Source organism: Panulirus ornatus, chromosome 58 (genome assembly GCF_036320965.1).
Source record: "Panulirus ornatus isolate Po-2019 chromosome 58, ASM3632096v1, whole genome shotgun sequence".
In the NCBI taxonomy this organism is placed as follows: Eukaryota; Metazoa; Arthropoda; class Malacostraca; order Decapoda; family Palinuridae; genus Panulirus; species Panulirus ornatus.
In genome coordinates this window covers 20,585,638-20,608,582 of record NC_092281.1, presented here as the reverse complement: position 1 = coordinate 20,608,582, position 22,945 = coordinate 20,585,638, and the positions used below count along the sequence as shown (strand labels likewise).

The 22,945-nt window shown below is 43.2% G+C and overlaps 1 protein-coding gene across 2 annotated transcripts; it reads left to right on the top strand.

The window, feature by feature from the left end:
• Positions 1-2,061: 2,061 nt before the first annotated feature.
• Positions 2,062-22,488, top strand: LOC139766636 (uncharacterized). 2 transcript variants are annotated; one of them, XR_011716932.1, is made up of 3 exons: positions 2,062-3,092; positions 8,225-8,433; positions 18,099-18,237. XR_011716932.1 is itself a non-coding variant. In XM_071695512.1 (2 exons), exons 1-2 carry the CDS (start codon positions 14,816-14,818, stop codon positions 20,838-20,840), a joined length of 3,411 nt encoding a protein of 1,136 aa, XP_071551613.1. In that variant the 5' UTR covers positions 14,450-14,815; the 3' UTR covers positions 20,841-22,488. The 2 variants fall into 2 exon arrangements, 1 of the variants encoding a protein (XP_071551613.1); XM_071695512.1 differs by lacking the exons at positions 2,062-3,092; positions 8,225-8,433 and adding an exon at positions 14,450-15,484 and having other exon boundaries at positions 18,099-22,488.
• The last annotated feature ends 457 nt before the right edge of the window (positions 22,489-22,945 follow it).

Sequence of the window (22,945 nt, the reverse complement as noted above, 5' to 3'; positions counted from 1 at the left end):
ACGCGTCATATGTACTTCTTAACCCGATGCCTTTATATATATATATATATATATATATATATATATATATATATATATATATATATATATATATATATATATATACACCTCCTTGTGCGTCATAGAGCGATGTAGTTTGTTTTTTTTAACACGCGAGTCTTATCGAGCTATACCGTTATATCATACGTTCTGACTTACTCACTCTTCTCGTTTTCCTCTACAACATCGCATGAGCCATCTCAAGTGGTTCATGGGCTGTGTTGATTCGTTTGAGCAAAGCAGTTCTCATGTGTGGTACTAGATGGAGCAAGGGGGTAGGTTTGGGTCGATCAAATGGGCACGTTAATTAGGGCATTCAGTTGCAACTATCATCAAAAAAAAGAAGGAGGTAATCATTAAACAGCATTGGAGAATCATTATCAAAGAAGTAAATGGACTCAGAAATGGAGGGGATATAAAGTTATTTAAGTTAACATGAACTTAGGATATACAGGGTGATGATGCATGAGACTTATACATATTGGACACACACACACACACACACACACACACACACACACACACACACACACACAAACATACACCTGATTAAATGAACTAGCACTGAAAAAAGGGATGCCAAAAAGGAGATAATTTCCAGTGAACAGGTGATACTAGCTGAGATCATCCTACACACTACCTTTTCATGGAAAAAAAAAAGAATCAAGTGGTGTTAACGTGTTAACTATATTTCTGTGACAGCGTGATTGTACTGCTGAAATACAGGGTGTTGGAGGTGTTACTGTAATATTAAATTTCTACGTGTATTATCACTTATTACTATCGTAACATCATTATTAGTTTATCAATAAGTGTATTCGCCAAGTAATGGACATGATAGTGGTCCATTGTGTTGCTGGTATAGGTCTGTTGATAAAGATGTTACTAAGGTGTTAGCATTGCTAAGGTCTCTGGTGTTACAGTACCAGTGGTGAAATTATCCACTGTGGGGTGATGCGGGCAATCCTGCTGTGTCACAGCTGTGCTAGTGCGTCACAGGAAATGGTCGCTCGATCGCTTCGTCAACTGGATGAAACGCATCAGCATTTCGCTGTGGGAGAGAATAGTCTTATGCAAGAGACTCTCGCTAGTGGGGTAGCTCGCTGCATATACCATCCTTACGCATGCTTTCCACTTCAAACACACACACACACACACACACACACACACACACAGCGGGTGAAGGTCATTAAAAGCAATGGTGCATGAGAATGCACCTCTATCAACCAAACAATAAAAGATATCAGTGCAACACGTAATAGGATCATGTATCCATTCTCTACGGTATTTAGATGCTACTCATCTGTGGAGGCTGATGAGTTGCATCGTAAGAACAGGTCTTAATCGCATCATGCTGTTAGAATATAGAATTGAGTGTCCCATAAACCTCCAAGCTTGTTGAGGGTCATAAACCCCTTGTTGTATATATTGAACTGCTGTTGCACCACGATAAAAGCCAAGGGATCGATGAAACGATACGAGAAAACTTAAGTAAAAGATAAAATGTTGACCCCGAGCAACAGATCATGGAAAGAGTCTCTGTTTACCATGTTCGTCTCCTTATTCTTCCCAGCTAAACATCACATGAAACATTGTAATCAACTGTGAAATTACAACGGTAATTGAAACGTTAATCAGAGCATCGTTATATAGATTAAAAGAATTAGAGAAACAGCAAATCTGCTTAACGAATCTGCTGAACTAAATTTAAGTGACTAATGACCCCAAAATAAGAGAAGGGTGGCAAAGACGAAATGGCTTATGTCCTTTACATGTCCTATTAGGCCCCAAAGGCTTGAATTCTAACGAGGTACACAGGATCAGGCAAAAAAAAAAAAAAATTTGGTACAAGGAAAGCCAGCAACAGGGTTAGAACTTTAGATATAGAATGAGAGCGATATCAAGTGCTCATATTCCTAATATTCAGCAGACATTGAAGGAATATAGAAATTTGTGACCGAAGTATCACAAAAAAGATAAGACAGTTGTCTGTGTAACGGGTTTATGAAGCTAATAATGATATCTTAAGAGGGACACTATCTAACACATATTCTTACCATTACTGAACTTCCATCCATCGGCAACATACACAGTATATCATCGCAAGTCATCGCGTGATGTCAAATGACATCCTTACATCAGTCAACAGATCTCTTAAATAATGAGTACCTGGTGTTGACACTGAACCATCCAGTAAACCTTAGCAGGAAGTAATCGTCTGCCTTGGAATGTTGCCTGGTACTTTAATATAGACCGATAACATGGTCCAATCTTACGCTGCATTATGACTAAAAGTTGTATATTTCAACACGTTGATCATAAGGTATTATAGAATTAAACTGACCTTGCATTATACCTATAAAATTTTTGTGCAGCATACAGACTCTTCTTTCAAATAAGGTAGACCTTGATACCGTAAACATTGTGAGTGTTGTTCGTGTTATCATATTTAACAAATGTCTATGTCTGAGGTGCTGAAGTAGTTTTGTGCTTGTGTTGTTAAGTCTTTGTCATGTTGTTAAATGCAGTGACCCTATGATCATTACCTGTCTCTGTGGAAATTGTAATTACTGACCTGAGTTCAGAAGTGATGCCCTATGTCTTAAAAGCACACACGATCAAGAAGCAACTTTTTTTTTGATATGAAGAAACACGAAGTCATCAGACGAAAAAAAAAAAGGGGGATGCAATAGCGATAAGACGCGTGACAGCAGTGATCAACGAATGCATCGTTGAATGTTAATGGTCTGTGTTACCTCGTTGATCGAAGTCCCGGTCACCTGAGAGCCGCTATGCGTATGTATGCGCCGAGTCGACAGCGGCGGGGCACGACACCACCCCGGTGGAGGAATCAAGCAGTCAATATCATCTCACCGTGGGAGATTTTAGCATACCGTGAAGACGGGCGGGAGAGAAAGAAAACGACCAGTTGTTTGCAAGGTGTTGAACGGTGCGGGGGCACGCGGCTAAAGAGCGGAGGTCGGGCACAAGACCAAAGGATATATATATATGTATGGAGGCCTCCTCTCGAGGGTGAGCAAGAGGAGTCAATGGTAAGAGCTGAGTTAGGTGAGGCACACCGTCGTAGCACGCTAGGCATGTCACGTCACTGTATGGTTGCGATGTTTTCCAACTTTTAGTTTTGTCGTAGAAAATCTAGGGATTAAGATTTTCTTCTGTTTTCTCTCTTATTTTTTTTTTTCATTTTCCAGTTTTGACGATTGTTTTTGCCTAAGGTATATGAGAAAATATCCTATCGTCAGTTGATGGAATTTTTTTTAAGACAGTTGTGGTGGTTGAAGCATGAGTATTGGTTTAACTTAAGCAACACCACATGTTGAGGTTTGCGAGTTCTTGCTTCTATATATATATAATCCAAGAACATCTCGATCAACTACATTAATCCCACAGCTGCTACCAATGAATGTGCCAAATCTAGGACGTTCTTGAACATTAATTAAGAACATGCAAGAACTTCCCAATCCCAGCATATGATTCTGCACACGTAAAACTCTATAAAGTTTATAACTCAGTGATTACCGGGAATATTCCACTCGTGTGTGGGAGCAGAGTCGTGTAAGCAACACATTAGTGATGATTTCGTACGAGTGGTGTTGCTGGGTTAAGTGTGATCACGTTAGCAGTATTTCTTGTGGCTGTGGTGTTGCAGTTTCAGTGGTAGTCCTGTTTTATGGATGTGGATGTAGCTTGGAAAGATTAACAAAAAAAAAAAAGAAAGAAGTTATCGTAGGACAGTTATATATCTATCTAGCAATTCTCAGCGGACGTACATTTTTGTAAAATTATGCCAAAACGGAGGCACACTGAAGTAATGAAGCGCTTGTTGTCAGAGAAAATAACACACATGATACTGGGAGACGTCCATAACCAACATGAGTGAGTACATAGTGGCGGCTGGCTACCAGGGTGACACCAGCACTGAGGACAAATCCCAAAAGGAACGAACTACGAAGATGATACCAGGGTCACGAAACGAACTTTATGAGAGGAATTTCGTCGACTTAAACTTGTATGACTTAAAAGAATAGATGGTTGAGAGGTGATCTGATGAAGTCATTTAAAGAGTAGAAGATTAAGGAGGTCTCATGGGATTCTTTTAAGAGTAAAAGGTTAAGAGGTGATTGGATGAGGTCTTTAAAGAGAAGGTGGCTAAGAGGTTATCTACTGGGGTTTCTCATAGTGATTATATGCATTTATCATCTTGATCTCAACAGCTATTTCAGGATAGATCAGGATATAAACTCTTGAGCAAATGTTTTGTGACTTACTCTCTGAATGAGGCAGATAAATCTTCCATCAACACAGTAGTTGAAACTGTTGCAATAGATTCGCTTTTTGAAAAAGAAAAAAGACTTAAGAAATGTGTAGCGTCAAGTCCGTAACTGATTTTAAGAGTATTTCTGTAGATGGAAAGTTTCTGGTTACGTCTATTCTGTCTCTCATCTACGACCACGAAGTGCCACGAAAGAAGAACTAGTTACCTTTCGAAGGATTTTGTTTGCAATCCTTCGTATGTTTCATAATGATGGCGTCATTTTTGTCTTGCATGTCAAGGGTTTAATGATGTATATTGTGTGGATGAATTACTTGCATTACCCTTTAGTTATGTCAGAGAAAAAAACTTGCATTAATGTGTTACCTAATATAGTGTGTTGCTCTTGAACTCAAGAGGCATCATCATGATTCTGGTGCTGCAGTGAATCAGTACCCTGTGTTGCTGTGGTGTCACTATTCTCTAGTTATACGTTACTGGTAATATCATTCCTGTGGTGTTGTGGTAGAGATATCAGTGTGTTCGTAGTGTTTCACCCTTCAACCCACTGTTGTGTTACTGTCAAGTGGCTCTATCACCTGAACTGAAGAATAGAGATGGACTTTTCTAAGACGTTTGTCTGTCGTCTGTCTGAAAGTGGATTTTTGTTCGCATCTCTTCCTCTGCTTCGTGGTTGTTTTGGGGATCTAATTTTCGTGGATGATCTCGTTACTTTCGTTCACAGTTTGTATTACTTTATATTCGATTTTGATTACACAAAAATGAAATGATTCAGCAGCGCGTTGTTCGCTGAGCTCATGCTGAAAGATGGCACTTATTTGATTTCATCTTCCCATTTTACAAGATATGTGGAACTGTGTTGTTTCTTTTTCGATAAAACTTGGTAAGGCTCGTCACTTCGTAAATCTTCAGCTGAAGTTTGAAGATGACGCCGAAGTTTCTCTTCATGCATTTGGATGAACGCACGTTCCAAAGTTTAGAATGTTATGTGGTCTTATCAAATCACAGTGGATTCCTGTCGAAATCTATGAGAATAATCACTTCAACAATCATCCTCAAGACGAGATTCGATGATAAAAGAAATGAAGAATTTGTTCTGACATTCTGGACTTTAAATCTGAAATCACAACGTACTTTAAATCCCGTAGGATAGTCACGGAAATATAGTGAGACTGGAGAACAGTTACTTCAACCATCATCCTTAAACGAGATTCGACAACAGAAATGAATGAAGTATTTGTTACTGACATTCTGAACTTTTGGTTTGAAATCATAATGTATTTTAAATCCTGTTGGAGTGACATGGAAATAGAGTGAAACTCGTTTCATCGATCCTCAGGCAAAAGGTCAAAGACGAATCACTCGACCATAAGCGTCTGTCTCCACGTTAAGTCCCAAAACTAGGTTAATACCGGATCATCAACATTCCTGCGCTGCGTTTGGTTCACTTCGGATCTCGGCCGAACTTAGGAAGACTACAAATTATATCGATCCGTCTCAGGTTTGCAGGATGGGAGCTAATTCCCCTCATCATACACTCCAACTCGGGTCACTGCGCAGACTGATTATACGTATTGTGGCGACGTTTGATTATACTCTTGCCAGAATCCGAGGCGAAGACAAGCATACTGCCGTCGTTTCGTTTAGCGTTGCCAGGAAGTGGATAGATTGTCCCCGACGGTATTCATTTTTCATGTGTTCATAGCGACCGATACGGTACGAAAAAACATGCCTCGGTCAAAATCATCTCCGAAGGAAGGAACATAGTTAGGGACAATGGATGTATACTATGATTAACCAGGTCTCCACAGGTGTTCGTAGACCTCACTCTTAAAACAAGGATTATAGGAGGAGGGAAAGACAAGACACGAGAATTCCACACCTTAGCTACACAAGGGAAGAAGGTATCATAACAATCACTTCTTGAGTGTCCTACACAGAAACTACGAGAAACAGCGGCCTAGACGCATGTCTTGGGCTTAAGCCTTAGCGGCGGGAACAAATACAAACAGCTTGCGAGAGCAGTGAACAAAATATTACCTGTAGAACAGAGAGCAGCAACACCGCGGCGTACAAAACGGGGTGGTTTAAGAGAGGTGATACCAGGAGAGTTGATGAAACGGAAGGCTTTGGATCCCATTCTAGGCTAACTGAAAGGTGAAGGAAGCACCGACTTAGATATGTGAGCATCATTCCGTACTTGCATAAATGAAACCCTTATGTTAGATATGAAATACATGCTCACATGCAAAATGATCATGGCACCAACACAACACTCCAGTTTTCGAGATGTAAGCTTTTTAACGTCAGTTATGTGGGGGTTTCCTGGATAGTGAAGAGCACAATTATGCCCAATATTATGTATGTTATTACAGGATTGAACTGTGGCGCTTTGATAACGAACAGAAGGATGCAAGTGACTCTTAGAAAGAGATAAGGAGAAATTGTCTTTAAGCACTGATACGGTTTCTGCTTCACCATCCCAAGAAACTGCAAAGGTCCGAGTTGAGAGAGGAAATGTGCTCTGTACGAGAAAGGGTGTTGGTATTATTACAAGGAGGAGGGAAGGTAAGGGAGTTGGTGTGTAAAAGTAGAATCGTCAGCATAAGAATGAAGAGGTTCTAGTGAAGGAGAGATCATTTATAGAGAGAAGAAAAAAAAGAGTAGCGATAGGAAATAACCTTTAGGAACACCACTGTTGAGAGGATAAGAAGAAGCTAAGAAGTATGGAACAGATAGACAATCTTATGACGTTACTGTATAAGTATCTTAAGTACAAGAAGTTCATGATGGTTCCAACAGTGTTGTGTGAGCAGTTAGGTTAAGGTGATGCTAAAAGAATCACAGTGTTAAAGTGTTTTTATGTGCTTGTGGTATTGACGTCTCGTTAGCGTTGATCATTTATTTGTAATTAGAGCTCAATGATACTTTTTCTGTCCATAGTTAATGGTGTCGCTTTTTATACATGGATGATGTGACGTTTTTACGTTGCTATATACGTTATATCAGTGAGGTATTAACATCGCTTACTGTAATAACGAGAAGTGTTCGTGTGTTACGATAATTGAGATATTGCATCGCTGGTACTAATTCTGTATCGCTGAGGCTTCTGTCTTGTTTATGGATTTGTTGTGTTGGTCGTGTTACAGTGAGTGCTACTGTGTCACTGGTAACATCCCTGCGTTTGTAGTGTGTTACTTTCGTAGTTTTTAAGGTTTTGATAGTGTTACTAATGATGGTGTTCTACAAATTCCTATGTACTACCAAGTTCCCACTCTCTACCTAACTCCTGCTACTGCCCAACTCCTGCTTACTCTCTAACTCCTACAACTCGCCTAACTCCCAAGTAAGACCCTCCTCCCTCCTTCTACCTAACTTCCATCCTCTGTCTAAACCCCATCTACTTCTCTCCTCCCACCTGTATTCCTACTCCCACCCACTGACCTCACTCCCATCCCTCTTCGTCACTCTTATCCACAAAGCCCACCCATTACCTAACTCCCACTTGCTCCTCAACTTCAGCACGTTACCAAACACCCACCTACTCCCTAACTCTCACTACTTCCCAACACCCCATTCACTCCCTAGCTCCCCCTCCAACCCCTCATATTTGCTACCCCTCAGGCGAGTGTAGAAAATAGGCCAACGTACACCTGTGTTGAGAGAGTATAATAAGCATGTTTGCTCAATAGTTACGTTGGTATATGGCCACTTCGCCTTATTTAAGTAACGTCAAATGTGTCCTACTTTCAAGATATTCCTCCCCCTCTGACCTTTACCATAATTATGATTTTCTTTTCACGATTTTTTCCTATTTTCATTACACTGATGCTGTCCCATCTACCTCTTCCCATATTCTCTATTTCTCTTTTCTTTTTTTTTTCGTTTCAGAATATTCACGGGAATATTGATCCTCGGGCGTATATCATCGGTGTAATGTGTGTGTAATGACCGAACGCTGCCTACCTAACCTGCATTAAGTGAAGGGTGTTCACGGCGTTCAAAGGGGGTTGAAGTCCTCATATGCAATCGATTTAGTGACCTCATACTGCCACGCCCTGCATCCGTCCGTCCCTCATGCTTGCCACCTAGTATACAAAGTATGTCAATTATTCTTTTTTTCTTCCTCTCTCTCTCTCTCTCTCTCTCTCTCTCTCTCTCTCTCTCTCTCTCTCTCTCTCTCTCTCTCTCTGTGGTAGTCTCCTCTTTCGTAAAGATAATATCAGTTTTCTTGATAGCTCAGGGAAACTTAATGCCCCAGCCCTATTTGTTATTTTCAGATTATAAGATATATACAAGCACTATATATTTGTATATATATATGCGTTACCGGACAACGCCTATATGGGGTTACAGCGTGAGTACAGTCACCTTGAGCAAGGTCATCATGTATTTCAGTGTCTGTGGTCGAGATGAAATACAGTCTCGTACGAGAACTTCTCACTAAAGTGAGTCCAGCATTTCTCTCTTGATGACTGTGGCGCATCCTTAATGCTGGAGGAGCCCCATTAATGGGTTCTTTGGTATATCTACCTGTAACTTTTGCCTCCTACTCTTTTTTTTTGTTTCCCTTGCTAGCATTGTAGCGCAAGGAAAAGACGAAGAAATGGCCTCATTCGCTCACATCCACGCTTTAGGTGCTATGTATAGTACACAAAGCTAGGGACCTCCTTCATCTTTTTTTACCCATATCAGTCTGAGGATCACTTCCTCACATTCCTTCACACATTCCCACAACTCAACTCTTTCCTACAGCAGGAATGCCACCCCCTTCCTTACCTCTCGCCCTCACACATACCCCTGACTGTACCCCTAAGACATTATAAACCATTCTTCCCCCTCACCTTCGAGTTTTGTTTCAATCAGAGTTCGAACATCGAGATTCCACTCCTCAAACATTTTATCCAACTCTCCCTCCTTCTCACCTTGATTACATCCACACACGTTCAGACACCGTAGCCTGAGCCTTCGAGGAAGATGAGCATTCCACCTTAGCTCGGTCTTTTGATCTATCATTTAAAAATCAAAATGCAAGAAGAAGATCGTTTCCAGCTTCCTTCTCCAGCTTCTTTTAGTTGACTTCTACAACTCGCACGAAATATGTAGGAGGTATTCTTTTCACCCTACTCGCTGGGGTATATATATATATATATATATATATATATATATATATATATATATATATATATATATATATATAAGTATAGTAACTATAAGAGAATTAGGGTCATGCCTACTGACTTTAAATGCATTTCAACGTTCAACCTTCTTCAAATTCCCAAAAAGTCCCCGACCTGGACCATCCCACGTGATTACAATAACACCACAGACATCTTTGCTATATCTATCCAATCTATGTTCAAGGAGACGTTCCCACATTTACGTAGTAAAGGAAACTATGAAAAATCCTTCTTAACTGTTTTTATGATTCCAATCAAATTCAATACCTACTTGTTATGAACCTGGTGGCGAGTATGCTACCAGTTCATCTGCATAACAATGACAAAATTATGAACTTGAAAAGAAGACTTTTGTAGCTGCCACGTCTGAGTAACATCATGAAATATATTTATAATCTTTTTCTTTATAACAATAAGCCTAACTTTCAAATTTGCATACACAAAGAAACACACACACACACACACACACACACACACACACACACACACACACACACACACACAAATTTAGTGCATATGGACGCTTATCTTCAGAGAACACAAAGTTCTCCAACAGTAAGGGTTCGAACCCCGCACCATTTGTGTGGGAGCTGGCTGTGCTGACCGCCGGGCAGCATAGCACAGCAGAGCCGCGTGGTTAGCGCACCCAGGTACCACACAAATGGTCTAGGGTTCGAATCCTTGTTGTTGCAGGGCATTATGTGATATATATATATATATATATATATATATATATATATATATATATATATATATATATATATATATATATATATATATATATATATGTATCACGTACTTTATGACCAATGGTCCGACTCAGTCGACGTGGCCAGCTACCTGAGCGCCGCAAGATCCCAGTAGAATTTTGGAGGGACCTCTAGGGGCAGGAAGGGAAAGTGAGGTATGTAGGCAGTAAAGTGTTTTGTTTTCTCCTCAGGCATATTTCATTATAGATCAAACTTCTGTTTCCTGTCTTTGTTATCTCTTCATCGCCTTTTCTATTTTTCTTACTTTCCCTTTTTCTTTGTTTGGAAGGCTGTATGATAAACCTATTATGTCCATTTTCTTTATTTTGTAAGTGCGACTAAACCAACCATATGTCACTAAAGAGTTTACATGTTACTACACAGACTATTTCAATGTTGTGCTATATTACTATAGTATTACTGGGAATTGTTGATTGTAGATTATACCAAATACAACCAAAATCTGCTTTGAAAAGATGAAAGCTGTGATCAGGTCACCCCTCACTCTTATCTCTTCCTAGATAGACAGTTTCATAGCCTCCAGCTCAAGGGTAACTTAGGTATTTTAACGTATTGGATGTGGGCGTTTGCGGCAGCAACACAAGTATTGTGCCACAAGCGACGTGTCATCGGCACACACACATAGGTGCAGTAATTGACTTACTTCCCAAATCCTCCCACACTCGACAGGCTGCAGATCTGCTCCCATTTTCCTAGACCATCGCCTGCACCTCTCTAACTATCCCATCCATAAACAAATTAAACAACAGCCATGATGACAATACACACCCCTCCCACAGACCTTCGCCTGGAACCACTGACCCTATCTTCCTACTCGCACATTCACAACCACTGTTAATAAAACTCTTCACTGCTTCTGGTACTCTTTTCCCCCACCGTATATTCGTAACACCTTCCACAAGGCATCTCTATCAACCTTATCATACGCTATCGCCAGATCTTTACTTGTCATCTACAGATCCATCTCAGTCTCAAAGTATTTTTCAAAGAAATACTTCAAAGCAAAACACCTGATCTATAGATCCTCTACCACTCCTGGAAATGCATTGTATCTTCCTAATCATGTTCTGCATATGCAACCACCCTTTTAATCGCCACTCTCACGTATAATCTACCACGTAACTAAACAAACTTGTACTTTTATCATTCGAACATTTATCATCATTCCCCCTTGCCTTCATGCAGTAGCATTATACAAGAATTCCACCAATCATCAGGTACCTCACCATGAAGTATAGCACACATTAATATTTCTAAGTAACCGATCAACAACACAATCACCTCTTTCTTGAGAAAGTCAAATGCAATCCCATTCACCCCAGCCGCCTTGCCACATATCATCTTGAACAAGGCTTTCACCACCACCTTTTTTTTCTTTATTTACCGAACCATCTACCAAGACTCTCTCACTCCACATACCACACACACTCCCAAACACCCAACATCTGCCACCTTACCATCAAACACATTCAACAATCCTGTAAAATCCTTCTTCCATCTCCTCTTCACCTCTTCCTCATCTGTTAACGCTTTCGTTTCTCTTCCCATCACAGATCCTCCCACTTGCTGTCTTGCTCTCCTCACACTGCTAACCTCCATGCAATACAATCTTTTAATGTTCTTGAGGTCTGCCAATAAACTCTCATCCTAACTCTAATTTGATTCGTTTTTCAGCCGCTGTATCTTCCTCTTGATTACTTGCCTCTTTCTTTCGCAACATCTCCCAATCTCTCGCACTCCGTCCCGCCCATACAACTCTCTCTCTCTCTCTCTCTCTCTCTCTCTCTCTCTCTCTCTCTCTCTCTCTCTCTCTCTCTCTCTCTCTCTCTGCTTACTTTCACTAACAACTTTGATTCCTCACCCCACCACTCACCACCCTTTTTCATCCGCCCACACCCCCACCTTCCACGTGCCACATACTTCTCTCGACCATATAAGCAATGCTTCTCCAGAAACCTCCTATTCCTAGCCCACTTCCTTACTTTCACTTACTCTCACCTGCTGCCATTTTTGACCCAATCTCCTCACTCCTTTTCAGCACCCTTTTCACACCCATATCATCTATTCTTTTCCTAGAGCCTCATCTAACTTTCCCCTCCCCCCTCCTCCTCGCTTTCACCAAGAAGTGGTCACACATCCCACCATCTGCTCCTCTCAACACCTTTACCACCAAAGGTAACAGTTTAGAAGCCTATCAAGTAATACATTACCCCATATGCCCGTTTACCATCTACCTCAATCAGCTACCTATATCTATGTCTATCCCACACCAACACACACATTCATAGAGATAGATAGATAGATAGATAGATAGATAGATGTAACCTGCACCAGAGTCTCTTCTATCTTGCTGAGGTTCCTCCTGTGCTCAGCATGCTGACCACGTTCACTGGGTGTGGCCTTAAGTCGTATAGTGTAGCGATGCTGTGTACGTACGCCCCTGTGTGGGGGAGGGTGCAGGGTGAGTGAGTGAGGAGCATGTTCGGCGTCTTCATTGTGTTGATTGTCTCGTGGGCATCATGAAGCATTCTTGGGATGTTCTGAATCTGTGTTTGTGATGTTGTTCGGTTTGGACGATGTCTTGGGCGTTAGATGGGATAGTGTGGCTTGAGTTTTTTCTGGGGGAGTATGGCTTCTGGAAGGTGTACTACGTCTGGTGGGATGGAGTTTAAATCTGAGTGAGGAGGGCGTTTGCTTAGTGCTCGTCAGGGGGTTTTACTCTACAGGAAGTCTGTGAAGAGAGGTTGTTGAAGTGTGTGGCAAAGGTAAGCTTTTTTTTTATCTGCAGTTTGGTGGATGGTGGTTAGTTATGGAGTGGTTTGGATGGGCGAGGGTCTATAGTACTGTGGCACAGAACGATATACCGAACATGTTGAGGTGGCATTGTAATGGAAGGATCTGTTTCACTGTATAGGTGTTGAGTCATAGTGGTTGCTAGTCAGTGAATGTTCTGAATCCTCTATGTTGTGTGGGTTGTAGCTTTGGTATATTTACTTTGGAGAAGGTGGTAGATCAAGGAATGAGGCGTAGTCTGGTGTGGAGACGATGAACTGTTTGTAAGGGGATGCTATGGCATTGTCTTTTTCTTGTTCTAAATCTGGTGCCAGTTAGTGTCTGAGGGCATTTTGTTCTTGTGGTACTTTTGTACTCATGTATTTGCCGCGGGGGGAGTGAATATCATGCGTGTATTGTGTGATGGTTTGGCGTTTAGTTCGGTGACTTAACTGTCCATCCAGAGTGACAGGTGGGTGTGAGGTGAAATCCTGTCCTTGAAGTATGAGACCATCATCCATGTGTTATGATAACTGTACACTCTCTGTCTTAGTAATATCCCAATGAAATAAGGGGGATATTGCCTCCCTCTGACGGACGGCGTCATTACACATGACGTAAGTACATGACGTCACAGCGAGGAACCAATGAACGTTAAGTTTCAAAAAACGGAGTATCGGATTCAGGGTTCACAAGGTCAAAAGAACGAAAATGCACATTACCATACCCTTCTGCATGACAGTGAGAGATGAGGACTAGCTGCAGTCCCATTCGTTAGATCTTATACTGAAAAATACAAGCTGCCTTTGATGGATTAGAAGATAATGTACTTTGAACTACGTGTCTTATTACGAAATTACGATCATTCGCCTGTACTGTTCGGTAAGGCGTGAACTTTAATTGCCTTTTTAATAACGTGCTGTAATGATCTGAGGAAGTCAAAAATACTTTTACCTGAAACATATTTCCGTAAATATTCGATGATCATTCATGTGTATAACACACCCGTCTGCTTTAAAGCGAGAATAGTCTCCGCTGCGAGACATGGCTGTACAATGAACACGGATCTGGTCTCAAAGGCACACTGCACTTGCTCACACAGTCACGATGTGCACACGCACATGGTGGACACCCGCACCGAAAACACTGTGGGTGAGGAATGGTGCTTTCATTCCACTCACTATTTATTCCACCAGTAGACATGGGAAGGGGGTCACTATGAGCAAGACCACTGTAAACTTACACCCCCCTGGCACGTACAACACACACAGCTAAAGCTGGACTCAAATTGTTTGACATTTATCACACTAAACTGGTTTTAACGATAACGCAAGCACAGAAGTTACTTCTGCTCCTCAGGAAATGTGGGAGCGGTTCACTGTGCCTCAAAAAAAAAAAATTACATAGTATAGTCTAGTTTTCACAGTTAAACATAAATTGTATGTCTATCTTTATTCTTTCTTAACAGTAGGGGCACAAACCAGACCGCAATAAACTAGGGAAGAGCAAATATGATGAAATTTAGGGCTGTGTCGTTGGATTCTTTTGCAAGATCTGTACTTCAGGGGAGGAAACTCATCGCCATCCACTTCGATCCTGTTCTATGAGCCCATCTACAGGACTCAGATGGCGGTGCCAGAACTTGTTCAGTGATTTTCAGATAGTATTTGCGGACGAGCTGATGTAAGTTCGCACACAAGCCAGCGCTTGGGACAATGATACAGGGCTGTGGCACAGGAGACTGAGTTGCGGTGCGTCAGATGGGCAGCAACCAGGTGAAGACGGCGCCGTCCCCGCTGCTCCCAGTCGTGTCCCGCGCCATATCCTACCAGGACGACCAGGAGCGGCGGTTACGGAGAGGCGTCCCGCGACGTCTGGGTTCTATGGTGCTGTCCAACTGGATCCAGATGAAGAGGCGCGAGCAAGCACTCCTACAAAAGGCCCAGATTGCAGTGGAGGAGGGCCGCGCGCCGCCGGAAGTCTTGCAGAAAGTTGAGAAGTACATGACCAAAGAAACGAAGACCAACCACATTAAGTATCACCCACGGCTGCTGAATCGCAAGCCCAATCGCCCGCGCCTGAAAGCGCCGAAACTGACCAACACGGCCGCCCGGCGGATCCAGGAGTCATACCAGCGTCGTGAGAAAGAGCAGCAAGAGGCGGCAAAGGCATCGAAGAGGAAAGTGAAATCCCGCGTGAGCGTCAGGTCTCAAGTATGGACTACCGACAGCGCGCCTTCGGACATCTCCCGAAGAACGCAGATCAAGCGCGGACCGGGACCTAAGCGAGCAATGTCTCTGCCACCCAGTAGTACCTTAAGTCTTCAGTCCATCACGACGGCCGAATCATCAGGCATCGGTATGTCACGCACCTCCTCCATGACATCAGTGGCCAGCTCAAGACAGAAGTCACTCTACACGCGTCAGCGGGTGAGTAGATACACTTCTGTCGCGTGACAAGTAGCCGCTGCCCTCCCTGAACGCCGGTAGCGACCCTCACTTACCGCCTATGGCTGGCTACCCCACGCCACTCGCCGTCCAACAAACTTGCCCACCTAAATCAAGGTACGATAGTTCAGGTACTCTCCCCCTACGTAGCCAACTCTGCCATCTGGCACAGTAGTCACGAGATGCGTAGTTGCTCGAGTTATCACTGTCTGAATGGTAACGCCTTTCTCAAAGCCCAGGGGCTCTATTCTTCTTTTTTTTTTTCCTCTTCAAAAATCTTGGATAGTCTAGCATAGCTATACTTTAAGTACAGTATGGGAACTGTGAAGCATAATCCCAGGGAGACATAGTGGAGTGGTGCCATCTATATAATGTCACAAAAGAAGGGTTCCGACCGCGAATGCTTTCATTGTCAGGTATGTGCAGGTGTTTGGAGGCCAGTAGGAAGCTAATCATCTCCGATGCCTTTGAAGGCAAAAGATATCGCTTATAGTAGCTGGCTTTATGGTCTTTACTTCAGATATACCCATCGAGCTTTATCTTTATAGTCTTTACTTAAGACAGACCCACCGAGTTTTAACTTTATGGTCTTTACTTAGATTTAGACCCGTCGAACTTTGCTTATAATTATTCTCTTTTAATATCATGTATAAAGAATCACTTGCAGGAGGAAGGGACAGACGTTTGAACTCCAATGTCCGACACACACGCACACACACACACATATCTCGCTTATGGTTCGAGGTGAACTGCCGTAGTTAATGCCAAGTTTTTCCCCTCTACACCCCAGCTTCCTCAGATCCATAGAGCGAAGCAACGTAATAACGCTAGCTAAAATTGTAAGGCCAAGTGTCTGATACTAGCAGTATCTTCCCCTCATGCAATGTATGTGTGTGTGTGGTTCTAGTCATAACCCCGCCTTCGTACACGTCGAGACCAAAGGTAATTACAGATGTGAACCTTTTTGTTTGTTGGAGGTAGCACATCCATCGGTCGACTGCCAGGACTGGCCTACACCGTCCTGGTTAAGGGCCCAGTCCTTGTGTTCTTCCCTCTGCGGCCACACTTCACTATGCCCACTGGCCTTTGCACACACACACACACACACACACACACACACACACGCAGTTTGATTCTCAGACACTACTGCTGTAGATGTGCACTCGGCCTGTAGCTCAAGCACTGTATCCCCAGAGATATACTTCCACTCTGACACAAGTATCTATATCTGGTAAGATTAGCACCCGATTCTGTTGGCGAACACCCACTCTGACGATCAGAAGACATCTACTTAGCCTCAGAATTTTTATGCTCTTGTTAATGATCTAATCCACCATACCGTAAGTTATTATCATCAAATTCAGTCTTTTAGTTCTGAGTTTATATTCGTATTTTGTCATTAGGCTTTACCTTCGAAGGCACTCCGACATTTAACTGCACTTTTTCACCTTATGTCTTGTTATTATCATTGTTATATTCTTCATTATCTCTCTAAATCCCATTCCTGTAAGAATGGACACGTATGCCAGCTGTTCTTTATGCATCATGTCCATACACTTAATGATAATACTTAAGGCAATTACAATGGATAACAAGAGACTTTGAGGTACTTATTGGTCAATGATATTGTAATCATGTAAAGATGATATATTATGGATGGCAGTAAAAGGATGGAATATAGTGAGGGAAACTTAAGTTATATAGTCTTTTGGAGATTGTCTGGCTGTATGAGTGCCTAACGATCGTGTCTGGTTGTTTGAGTGCCTGACGATCGTGTCTGGCTCGACGTAGTATCTTTGCTGAGTGTGGAAGACATAAAGGTAAGTTAGTGAAGAGCTTGATTGGTATGACTTGTGGAAAGAGAAGAGTAAGGTTAGAGCGGGAAAGAAGCAGTTAAGATGTACCGTGTGTGCATGCAGTTAGACTTTATTGTGATACTTTATAGAACATGAAATTATAGGAGTATCTACACTTTACTGAATACCAAGAGAACGGTAAAACTAGAGTAATAATTGATCATTTCGGGATAATGAAATTGTAACAGGAAAAGGGAATCAGTGGCAGAGTTCTTTGAAAGTGGAGGGAAACAAAAAATATAGATAGAGTGACGTATGTGGAGACGATGACGTAACGCCGAGATCTAACACTTGTATTTGAAGTACAGATCTTATATGGATTCAAAACCATGTAAAGGCTATCGAATGTATAGATTCAGGGTGGTGTGGATGATGGTATCTATAGCCAAGAACTGAGTGATACAGAGATCACTAAATGACTGTCTTGAGTTTGGAATTGTGAGTAGAATAAACGGAAGGCTGATGTTATATGCAGATGATATGAAGAACGATCAAAAATGACGATAACGTAAGATGTTACTGTAGGGGAAAATGATTAGATTAAACGGCTAGAGTGAGTGAGAGTAGCCGGGTTAGAATAGATAAGCAAGAATAAAAGTCTCTTGCGTACTGCATGACCAAAGTGTTGGGTCAGGGGTAACTGTGTGAGGCAACTTCTGGAATGCAGGAAGCTGCCCACTAAAACCCAGTCCCTCTCCTCTTTATGAATAGCTATCTAACATGTGTCCGCTATCACACAGGTGCGAAGTTTGAGCGAGGAGGGCGATGGGTTCCGGGAGGTGCCAGGGCGTCATGTGAGGCGGAGGATTACTCGAAGCAGATCCAACAGCGTGGACATACGCCACCAGGGAGAGGCAACGAGACGACACAAATGTCACGAATCACAGAAGAACTCACGGCAAGAACAACAGGAACAAGACAAGCAACAGCTAAAGCACAAGACACGGACTCAGCAAGTTAGTCAACAGATCCCGGCACAACAGAAAGTTAACAGGCAACAGCAGCCAAGGCAACGGGCACATCACGAGGATAAAGATCACCAAAATCTTCAACAGAAAGACGATGAGGGACAACAGTCGCACCTACAACCGAGTCAGCAGCAATCCCCACCACAACAGCATGATGAGCAACACCCTTCGCAACTACAAGTGAAAGAATACCAGCAACCAGAGATCCAGGTAACGAAGGAGGAGCCATCGAGGGACCAGTCATCACAACTTGAGGAGAATAAGCAGCAGCAGCCACCGCCACACCACCAGGTAAATGAGGCCAAACCACCTCAACAGAGGCAACAACCACGAACGGAAAAGAAAGATCAAGGTTCACAGACTAGATTATCAGGACCACCGAGACCAAGACGGCTATTGTTGACCCACCATATCAGAAAACGGACCCGCAGTCCTCCAGACAGACAAGAACAACTGTCGCAGATACAGCCACGAACGCACTCAAGTCGTGCAGGTCCCACGCAAAGGCATCATCTGGATCAGAGGAGTGACTCAGAGCAGCAGGAAGAGCAACTTGTAGTACGTGAGACACACCCATCGGGGACGTTTCGATCAGAGAAACAAGACCAGCGACAACAAACGGCCACTATTCTCATAGAGACACAGCAAGAACAAGAGTTGAAACTAACGTCATCGAGCCAGGACCATAGGACGCGCCCCCACCATTCATTACAAAGTCCTCAACAGGTATCCGAAGACGAGAGACAGAGGCTCTACACCGATCTGGATGATCTTGAGGAAGGACGACAACAGAAGCGTGTGCCACGGATGGGACGAAGACACTCGAATCAGATTGAGATTCTAGACAACTGTGGAGAAGAGATTAGACACCAAGAGACGAGAAAGATGGAAATAGTCCAGATAAGTCGTCATCAAATACAAGTACATCATAGCCAGTTCGATGGCGACCCACAGCCACAACAAGAGAATGAACCGCAACGGTTAGACCAACAGAGGCACCAGAGTCTCGAGCGGGAAGAGAATCCAGTTCATCAACAAACACCACAAGAGGATCAGAGTCAACCCTCAGAAGAGAAGGCAATACTACCAAAGGAGGAGCCACAGGTTGCCCCACAGGTTGCCCCACAGGAGGAAGAGATACCGAATCAAGCCGAAACGATGGAGCGAAAACAGGAGGTCGCGACAGGACAAACCCGTTGGCGTGGACTCTTCAAACAGCTACGAGAGAGCAAGTTCGCAGGAAATTCCAAAGGCCTAGGAAAAGGACGTCAAAAGAAGTCTTTAACCCAGAGTACTGAAGGTAGTTCTGACGAGTCACAAGGTAGAACGCAAACGGGCACGTCCTCGACGCAAGAACACGCCGATGAATCACAAGGCTTGAGGTACCTCGGAAAATCGGTGGAACAAAGCGCAACCGTAGAGTCCCAAGGCGGAGGACGTCCTGGAAAATTCTCGCAACATGGAAGGCGTCAACGAACATCTTTGGATCGCTGGCGTGCTGCAGCAGCCCTGAATCGCAGGCGCAACAAAGCAACGCCGGAACAGGAGACTCCTGAAGCGACCGCGGAAGGCAGACGTTCGAAACAGTCTATGGATCGTAGTAGTAATGAGAGGGAACGTCAGCAGCAGCCCTTGGAACGCGTTCACCACGAAGCCCTAGTAGAACGAGCGCACTACGAACCTCCCATGGAGCGTGGTCGACTGGTCCCTCCTGTTGAACTTGTACAGCGCGAACCATCCATAGAGCGCGTGGAACACCTGCGTCATGAACAATCTACAACGCGCTTCCACCATGATATACCTATGGACCGCTTCCGTCGAGACCCGTCCTTAGAACGTTTCCAACGCGAGTCTTCGATAATCAGGGTGCGCCGAGCACCGCTCGTCGAATATTCGCGTCACGAGACGTCCACAGAACGCTTACCACCTCCTCCTTCCACCGTGACGATGGAGAGAGTTCGCCACGAGCCGATGATTGAACACAGTCGCACGGAATCCCCCACACACCAAGGTCGTATGGTATACATGGAGAGGGGACGTAATAGGCTTTCCCCAGAACGTGGACAGATGAGAACATACTACACCCGCAGCCATTCCACCGAACCCAGTGAGCGTAGATATACCGCAGAGACCTTGGAACCTGGGTATATCAGATCATACCAGGAGCGCAGGTATATCGGAGGGTCTGCCGACCAAACAGGAGCAGTCTCTGAAAGCGGTTATACCACAAGGCCGCTCGAGCCCAGTTACATGAGAACATATTCAGATAACAGCTATAGTGGTGGAAGACTCGCAGAACCTGATTTTAGCAGAGCATACTCGGAGCATAGCTATACGGAGAGGTCTGTCGATAATGATTACAACAGGGTATACTCCGATCGCATACTGGATGGGAACAGGTGGAAGAATGACGAGGAGTGGGGAGCTAGGGACAGAGGGAGGTACCGAAGAGCCGTGGTGGCTCCTGCCTCCGCTGTCGCCTCTTCGCCGCCTATGAACCATAGAGCATTATGACGTCTGGTACACAGCTGGCACTCCGGCTATGGAAGGTTCGTCATCCTCTTCAGCAACAGGTGACCCTAGGTTTGTGATAGAGCACCGAGCGAACAAACGCACCGGAGGGTCATCATTAGGACGGACGGCAAAGAGGTGAGACGTTAGGTTTGGTCACTGTGATCCTGATACAGTGACGACAAAAGTGATATAAAGTGAACGTTCTTTAGCGCGTCAAACAGTGATTTGTCGTCATGATAAGAGTGATACTAAAATAAAGGGAGTGCCAGACTTTTATTGATATAGAGTACAATTGTGTATATTTGTGCAAGTTTTTTTTTCTATGATATGATGGACTAACTAAATTTTTCCATCACGGTATATATGATTATATCTATAAGTCACTCTTCCAGTAATATAGCAGCGAGGGGGGGTGTGTGTGTGGTCTCAGAACCAAGAGGCACCCTCGTAGGTCTAGAACCAGAGTGACGTGCAGGCAAAAGTGAGGTGCAACCTGGGCAGGTGGAGGAACGAGCTGACGCACAAGACATAATCTCTCACACATCTCTCTCCAAGTACAGGTGCAGGAAGTCTGTCTTATAAACTTCAGTCTCAAAGACCACCAAGATGCATATGGTTTACACCTGTTGTAAAACAGGTCCTTGGTTGACAGACGACTGTGCTTGCCGACTTGTGGCAGAACACTTGTGCCTGTCAACTTGTAGGTAACAGACTACTCGTGCTTGTCAACCTGTATAACGAATGGCTGTGCCTATCACCCCCATCTTTGCAGCCTGTGTGTATTTGGTATCTCGAGCCACGGGATGAAGCAAACGGTTGTTCATCTGGCTTTGCCTCAAAGCTTCCAGAAGCAGCAACGCGTAGGGTGTCGACATTTGACATCATGATGTCAGTGAAGCCATTGTCAAATGTGTTTCAATCTGTACCATACTGTTTCATTGTTATGTAAACTATGTATTTATATTACTAATGAATCTAGGAAAAATAAAGTGTTGACCTGACTACCGCATTCGACCATGTCATCTGAACCACTATACGGAGTTGTGAGGTTCGAACAGGTTCGACTCTTCTTGACTGACATGAAATGTTTGTTTTGCTCACGATGGTAATGTGTTGCCTGCCTTCATACATGTAATTAATGTTTATGGAACCATGTACAGTAGGTGTTCTTCTGCAACTTTAACGCTCTACTTCCGTTAAGAGAAATATGTAAAATTTCAATGTACTTCGTTCTGTGAATTATGCAGTATGTGATATGTTATTCCTTTCAGTTGAATTTTTTTTTTCTCCAAGCTTAAGATGTATTTTCTTTAAGACTTTCAGACAACAGTTCAACCGAATCAGAGAAGCTCCTTCAAACATTACACCTCGGTTGTGTATAGTCAAATGAGCACTGAAACTACGTTTGGCAGTAAGCTGAGGTCGCTGTCCCATACACTATCATACGATCAGTGTCTTTATGTCTCCTACGATTGACATCGAAGCAATGAAAACCTTCTTGGACCATTAGTGAAACTTTCTCAATTTCATGATGAGTGTTGTATCAAAACCTTATGATCATTTTCTGTGTAAAAACATTTCTTTTTCTTTTTCCTGATCAAGGCACAGATCATTTATCTGGTAACGATGTCAATAAAGAAATGTACAGTTTCTTTGGTCTATACATTCTTTAAACCTCGCAAGTGTTTAGTTTTTCTAACTCAATATTGTTCATATTTGGACCAGAAAGAGTGTGAACATCGCGAAAGTAGAGACCACATTCATCTGCAACTGGAAGAAGCACAACTTCGAGTAAGGGGAGCCTTTAGAAAGGTCATGAGTAACATAAGAACTTTTTTCATAGAAACTGATCCACAGATCTTGCAGACGTAACGATTTCTACCGTTCTCGTAGCGTCTCCTGTTTCTCCCCAGGAGAGAGAGAGAGAGAGAGAGAGAGAGAGAGAGAGAGAGAGAGAGAGAGAGAGAGAGAGAGAGAGAGAGAGAGAGAGAGAGAGAGAGCAGACGGATGCAAGGCAGTTCATTAAAGATTTCAACTCATCTACATTGACCAAGGACCAGACCGTATCGAGGTTGGGCATCCGAACTACGAAGCCTTCTGCTTCA

What these genes read in the sequence shown, in the direction of transcription:
- LOC139766636 (XM_071695512.1), top strand. Translation starts at nt 14,816, where the DNA reads ATGGGCAGCAACCAGGTGAAGACGGCGCCGTCCCCGCTGCTCCCAGTC. An exon ending in CACTCTACACGCGTCAGCGG is followed by an intron (nt 15,485 to 18,098) that starts GTGAGTAGATAC and finishes GCTATCACACAG; the next exon opens with GTGCGAAGTTTGAGCGAGGA.